This window comes from Corapipo altera, unplaced genomic scaffold, assembly GCF_003945725.1.
Source record: "Corapipo altera isolate COAL_440 unplaced genomic scaffold, ASM394572v1 301, whole genome shotgun sequence".
Classification (NCBI taxonomy): domain Eukaryota; kingdom Metazoa; phylum Chordata; class Aves; order Passeriformes; family Pipridae; genus Corapipo; species Corapipo altera.
In genome coordinates this window covers 3290657-3297673 of record NW_020884926.1, presented here as the reverse complement: position 1 = coordinate 3297673, position 7017 = coordinate 3290657, and the positions used below count along the sequence as shown (strand labels likewise).

Genomic DNA, 7017 nt, shown 5'->3' with positions numbered 1-7017 from the left:
CTCATATTTCATCTCATATTTCATCTCATATTTCATCTCATATTTCACATCATATTTCACATCATATTTCACATCATATTTCACATCATCTCATATATCATCTCATATATCATATATGTCATCTCATATATCATATATATCATCTCATATATATCATATATCATATGCCATATATCATATGCCATATATCATATGCCATATATCATATCATGTCATATATATTTATTATATATAGGATATTTTATATTATCTCTATATTATATCTATATTATCTCTGCTCTGGGCTAACAAAAACTTACTGGAAATTATAGTAAGCCCAGGCCATTATCCTCATTTAAATATCCCTTGTTTGAGTTTTGTGGTTTATTTTTTTTAATCATTATTTCATGCATACTTGCTCTCTTCAGGCCCAGATTCTGATATTTGCTCTGGGAGAAGAGTTTGCATGTGACACTTTGTAGCTCCTGGGCTCCTGTCTCCTTCACCTGTGTTTCTGCTGATGGGTTTGGCTTTTCCTCTGCTTTTTAGTGCAAGAGTCTTTGGTATCTGAGGAGATCATGCACAACCTGGACACGTGTGAGGTGACAGTGCTGGGAGAGGAGCTGAACCAGGAGCAGGAGAGCCTGGAGATCGACATGACCCGGCTGCAGCAGAAGGGGATTGAGATGAGCAGCTCCAACCTGGGCATGATCATCACAGGTGGGGGCTCCTGCTGCTCTTGTGGGAAAGGTCTGCTGGCAGCACAGAGGGAACAGTGTTCTGGAGAGGTGGTTTCTAGCTCCTTAATCCAAATATTCCATTTTCTTTTACAATTTCAAGTTTGGACCATTTTTAGAATTCCAGACACAGTTGTTTTGGTAGAAAGCTGTGATTCTAGAAAACACATCATTCTAGAACCTTCTTTGTGTTCTTTTCTCCTGTCCCAAATTGCAGGTTATCTCTGGAGTGTGGAAATGGAGTTATACTTTGCCCCAGAAAAGGCTTGTTCCTTGCACAGATAATCCAGTGCCTGGGAACATCATTCCTTTGTGGTTTATATTCAGACTACGTTAAAATATTCTAAAGAAAGGCTCCCCAAATCCCTTCAAGGACCAGCTGGGTCTAAGATTTTATCACAAAATCCATCCACAGGATTTCAGTGGAGCCACATCATGTCTGTGGTGGTGCTTTTTTCTCCTAACTGAAAATCCATCACCCAAGAAAACTTTTACTGAAGGAAGGGTGTGATACCTGCCCAGTGTATGATGTTGTATTCAAATCTTTTGCAGAGTAACTGTTTTCCCTGTGTGTTTTTCTCCCCAGGAGTGGATACTATGGCTAATTATGAAGAGGTTTTGCATTTGATACGCTACAGGAACTGGCACACGGTGTCTCTCTTCGACAGAAAGTTCAAGTTGGTCTGTTCGGAGCTCAACGGGCGCTACGTCAGCAACGAGTTCAAAGTGGAGGTTTGTGAGCTGAGCTGGGCACTCTGAGCAGCTTTAGAGCATGGCTGGCTTAGGAGGATGGAGGTTGTTGCCTCAGCTGATAGATAATGGATCAGCCACTGGTTTAGATTTTTGTCCTGTAAATAAATATTAGTAAACGTGAGCATTTCGGGTTGTATTTTATATATTAACGTGTCTTAGTCCTACATTCCAGCTGTAAATAAGGTGAAAGTGTTGTGTTGTAGAAGAAATACAAACTGAAGGTGAAAAGGTTTAATTGAAAACACGTTTAGCAAATGGAGTGGGAGTGGTGCTCCCAGAGAGCTTTGTGTGTAACTTCTGGGATTCCACAGATGGACTTGCTGGGCCCTTCTCTGTGTGTGGTGCCTAAATTTCTGACACTTGAGGGCTTCTGTAAGAGCACAGAGAGGCTAAAATTGCCTTTCCTCTGCAGCAGGTTAGAGGGTCATTATTACTTAGTGTGCTTACATCAGATATATGGGAGGACAGCAGAATATGACATTAAGAGCAGTAAAATTTCCAGTGCTGGAATGTGGAATGATTTATATTGGGAGGAACTGCCACATAACTCAACATCTTTGAGCTCTGAGCTTGAATTTCCACATTTTAAAGCTGACCAAGGGACTGAGAGCAAAGCCACCAGAGTATTTACCACCACTGGGGGGGGAGTGGTGGGCTGGGAGCCCCTGGTGTTCCAGAACAGGTATTTTTGTGTTTTGTTTCCTGAGGAAATCCTGTGAGCTTGAGTTGGGATTTACCAAACTCTGGAAGTGCAAATGCTTTCCTTGCTGTGTAGTAAAACACAAGTTCTCCTCTCTTCCTGCTGTGCAGGTGCAGGTCCCCTGTGTCTGTTCCACAGAGGGGCACGTTTAGCTCTGCTGGTTTGGCAAGGAAACTTGAAATATTTGTGATGAGCTTCCATTTGTGCCTAAAAGTCACCTCTGCTATGTGGGGGTTAAACTTTTAAAAGAGTAGTTTCTTTCTTACCACTTTGACTGTAATAAGGAATTTTTGTCTTTGCTGTTAGCTGAAAATATACAGCAGAATAAAAGAGATGGGAATGAAGGAAATGCAATTAATGGTTAGATATCTTTGTATATACTGTTATTTCAGAGTTAAAGTGGCTGGCTACCAAATTTGGTAATAAACTGGCTTTATCTCTTTTATTCTGAAATACTGGAGTCTCTACACCAGTTTACCAGGCTAAAACAGATTTGAGAGCTGTGAAACCGAAGGGTTTTGTGACAAGAAATGGAAAATATGAGGAGCCACTGATTGGGATGGCTGTCCCCTGAGGAAAGCCACTGCTGTGTTGAAGGAGGACTGGATGCCTGCCCTGGGAAATAGATAATTTTTTTGTTTGTTTTAATTTTTTTTTCTCTTTCACTTCTGTCTCTTCAGAACTAAACTGTTGGATTTCTGGGGTTTAACCCTTTGTCCCTGTTCCCAGGTGAACGTGATCCACACTGCCAGCCCCGTGGAACACGCCAACCACATCGCGGCACAGCCGCAGTTCGTTCACCCCGTGCATCATTCCTTTGTGGACCTCTCTGGTCACAACTTGGCCAACCCTCATCCCTTTTCAGGTCAGGATTCTCTATAAAGTTGAGCTGGTTGTATTCTGTTGTTAAAATGTCCGGCAGGCTTCTTGCTGCAGAGAGGGTTTTTTTCAGAGTTTAAACCAGTGTATTGGACTGATAATCCAGGCAGCTCCTCGGGCCTGTTCTGCTCTTGCCCAGGCTGGATTCCTAGAGGTCCAGGATTCCTAGAGGTCCAGGATTCCTTTTCCTGCCAGGAGAAGAGCTTTGGTGTGTGTGTGTTGGAAAATGGGAGGGACTTGATAAAGGGTTATGAGGAACTGGGACAGTATTTCTGAATGGCACGAGGAAAGAACTGCAGTGATATTCCCTTGATGACTCATGGGGTCTGCCCTTTCTGTTTTAATTACATTAATTTGGCAAGAGTGTAGGATGTGAGAGGAAGAAAAACAGGCAATTTAGAGAGGAGTCCATGTGGTGGAATCTGCTTTCCATGTGTTTTTAGTCCTTCAGATTGATGTAATTATATTTAAGGAACTGAGGTTTAGTTCTTCCTCTCCAACTGACTTTTTAAGTGGCTGTGGCCAAAGTGCCTCTGTAGGTACATGAGGATTTGTGCAGTGCAGGTGATGGTTATTGGCACTGTGGAAGAGTTACCAATGCCATGGAATCTCTTTTCTCCTTGCAGTTGTTCCCAGCACAGCCACTGTTGTGATTGTTGTCTGTGTGAGTTTCCTGGTGTTTATGATTATCCTGGGAGTGTTCAGGATCCGAGCTGCACATCAGAGGACGATGCGTGACCAGGACACTGGGAAGGAAAATGAGATGGATTGGGATGACTCTGCTTTGACCATCACTGTGAACCCCATGGAGGTAAAACCCTGTGGAGCTGGGGCTCAGCACTGAACCAAAAATGCCCTTTTCTATCTGTAAGGGGTGGGATTGTCCATGGACAGAGGAGTAGAGCAGAACCAACCCCTGAGCACAGAGCAGAGGCTGGGAATTTTGAATGAATGTGCCAAATGCCAAGAGCAGTTATATTTGGGATCTTACAGGGGTTAGAGCTTCATGATACAGGATAGAATTATGCAGGCTGGTGTCCAGCACATGCTGCACACTGCCTTAACCAGCCTGTTCTGGTCCAAACTGGCAGGAATTTATCATCAAAACATCTGTGTTTATAATCCTCCTTAGTGTGTCCTACTGCAAGATCCTTCTCCAGCAGAATTTGCAGGACTGGATCACCCTTCAGCATCAGTTTGTGACAACAGAGTCACAGAGCCCTTCCACAGAGTGCTCCTGCCTTTGTCTTCTCTGCTGCCTGATTCCTGCTGAGCTTTTAAAACCAGCAAGGCATCTGCAATAGCCCTTTGTCAACACAGTGCTTTGAATAAAGAATAAAAAGAGTTTTGGCAAGTGTGGTAATGACAGTTAATTTTTGTTTTAACAGACTTACGAGGACCAACACAGCAGTGAAGAGGAAGAGGAGGAGGAGGAAGAAGAAAGTGAAGATGGAGAAGAAGATGACATCACTAGTGCAGAGTCTGAAAGCAGCGAGGAGGAGGAGGGAGAGCAGGAGGAGGACCAACAGAATGTTAATAGACAGCAACAGCTGGAATGGGATGACTCCACCCTCAGCTATTGATTCCCGCTGTTCCCTTTGTCTTTCTGTTCCCGCTCTAGAAGACTCCACTGTAACACACTCCATTGGTACCGAGGATTCATGGTGTTTAAAACAAAAAAAATTCATTCTGGCCAGTAGATTGACCTCCCCCCCCAACTCCTGTGTTTGTGTTCTGTCAGTCCCTGATGTTTAGGGTTGTAGTTTAGCACCTCTTCCTTCAGCCATGCCTCAGTGACTGGATTTTTTTTACGCTCTGTGAGGAACCACCTTGCACTTTTTTCTTCATGTCATCTCAGCTAAGTGACTCTACAGCTCTGTAGCCATTGCACATGAATTTCTGAACTGTCTTTTTTTGCTCAGTGAAACAAACTTGGCTTTGTTCCTTTTTTTTCCTCTTTCTAAAAGATGCAAAGATTGCTTGTTGACAAAGGGTAAAGCTGCTCATTTCAGCCTGTTGATTTCTTTTAATTTTTTCCCCCCGAATTAGTGCATGTGTAAAGTGGCAGAATGAGGTTAATATGTAGAAGATTAACAAGACTTTTTAATATTTTGTAAATATCTTGGAATTATGTAATTATGTCATTTGTGGTAGTGAAAAACAGGGAATTGGGGTTTAAAACACGCTAAAGTGAAAAATCATGCAGCATGAACTATTACAAGTCTCATCCTACTGCAGCAGGAGCACGGGCACAGTTCTTAGTGTAGATGTTCAGTAACTCTGTCCTTGGCCTTGACTCGATGTGCGCTCCCCGCTCTCCCTCAATTCCTTCCTTTTCTTTAACCCCCTTTATTTTGCAGAGGTAACATAAGCTTGTGAGAAATTGTAAAGGCTTTAGGAGCCTCTGCAGAGGTTCAGCTGCCCTGTGCAATACAGTTGTTGGGGTTTCATTTTTATTTTATTTTTTTTTTAAATTTTTCTTTTCCCTCTCCAATTAAGTCTTGGCATAAGGGCTTTTAAGTTATTGGGGGAAAAAAACACTACATGGATGGTGGGCAGATCCATGGGGTTGTGGGGTGTTGCCACAGCTCCTGTTAATTCCAAGGAGCTGCCTGTAGTCCAGTGCTGGGCTGTTCATACTGACAGGGTGGATGTTTGTAAGTGATGGATTGTAATGAAGCTGGAGAGCCTGAGCCCTGGGGACCTGTGCACCTTGGCTACCAGTCTACATAAATAGGGGTTTGGGGGTTTTTTTAGTTGTTCATTTTTTTCTGATTTGGCAGCGGGAGGGTTTGGGGTGTAGCTGATCCCACTGAACACTCCTGCTCCTCCCCTGCAGCCCCTTGTACAGTAACTCGGACTGTCGGTGTTTTAAGCCTTTGTTTACACTTAGTAATTGTGTTTTCCTGCTGGTGAAAAACTGTAGCATAAATCACCCAACCAGAAGACCTTGGGAATCATGTTACTGTTATTCCAAGTGGAGCTGACTGGGACTGTTTCCCATCACAGTTCTGACTTGGGACTGCAAAGGACAAAAGCTGGAAGGTACGAAAGTGCTGCTGCCCCGGGGTGGGGAGCGCTGGTTTTTCTGTCAGGCAGGGCTCGTTTAACTTTCTTTAAACTTATGCAGAGTCTTGAATAATGAATTTCTGCTTGATTTCTATGGAGGTGGATTAAAGAGTAACTTGTTTTGCTTGTGACAGGAGCCTGGGACTGCATTCCCTCCTCAGCACGGTAAGCCAAGCTCCAGTGTTTGCTGGTGGGTGCAGAGCCCACACGTGTCACACACAGCAGGGACAGGGGCACTGGGGAAGGTGCCAGAGGAGCCAAAGGGTGGGGCACGAAGGGTCCTAATTAACCAGAGAGATAAAAGATTAAGGGTTGTTCCAAATGCTTGTGCAGTTTGCTTTTCAGAGCAAACCTGTTCTCACCTCATGGTGTAACAGGACCTGTGGTGGGTTTGATCTGGGGGAGCCTTGACTGTGGAGTGCCTTTACAATAGGAGATGGACCTGGAAGCAGGGAAGAGAACCCACACCAGAGCTTACCGTTTTTTTGGGGTTGTTTTGGGGTTTGTTTTGGGGTTTTTTTTAAATGTAAAATTTTAGATTTCTAAAATGGGAAAATGGTTTTGACTACTTACGTGGTAATTAACTGCTAGTTTTAAGTAAACTGGGAAACTTTTAACTTATGTCTGACAGTTGTCCTGTGTTAATGTGTAGAAGACTTATCCTTCCATATACTGTTGCTGTAGCTGCTGTATTTTAGACCAAAACTGATCATGACTTAATGGTAATACTGAGGGGTTGTAACGTCCTGATGCAGTTTGTAGCCACTGTGGGTATAACTTTTCAGATGTGTATATTGGTAACAGGTCAGTTTGGAAAGTCTATAAGCTACAATAAATTTCTGGTTCTAAAGGTTGTTTGCATTTATTTTTTCCCGAGTGGAACAAAGTAGGATCAAATAA

General features: G+C 43.2%; 1 protein-coding gene across 4 annotated transcripts in view; it reads left to right on the top strand.

Moving 5' to 3' along the window:
- Window positions 1-6967, top strand: part of CLSTN1 (calsyntenin 1) — a 37677-nt gene extending 30710 nt beyond the window's left edge. For all 4 annotated transcript variants that reach the window (XM_027657919.1, XM_027657920.1, XM_027657918.1 and 1 more), the window contains 5 exons: window positions 529-699; window positions 1303-1448; window positions 2899-3034; window positions 3675-3859; window positions 4437-6967. In XM_027657919.1, coding sequence (XP_027513720.1) covers window positions 529-699; window positions 1303-1448; window positions 2899-3034; window positions 3675-3859; window positions 4437-4631 — 833 coding nt within the window. In that variant the 3' untranslated portion in view covers window positions 4632-6967. The remainder of the gene's footprint in view (window positions 1-528; window positions 700-1302; window positions 1449-2898; window positions 3035-3674; window positions 3860-4436) is intronic.
- The last annotated feature ends 50 nt before the right edge of the window (window positions 6968-7017 follow it).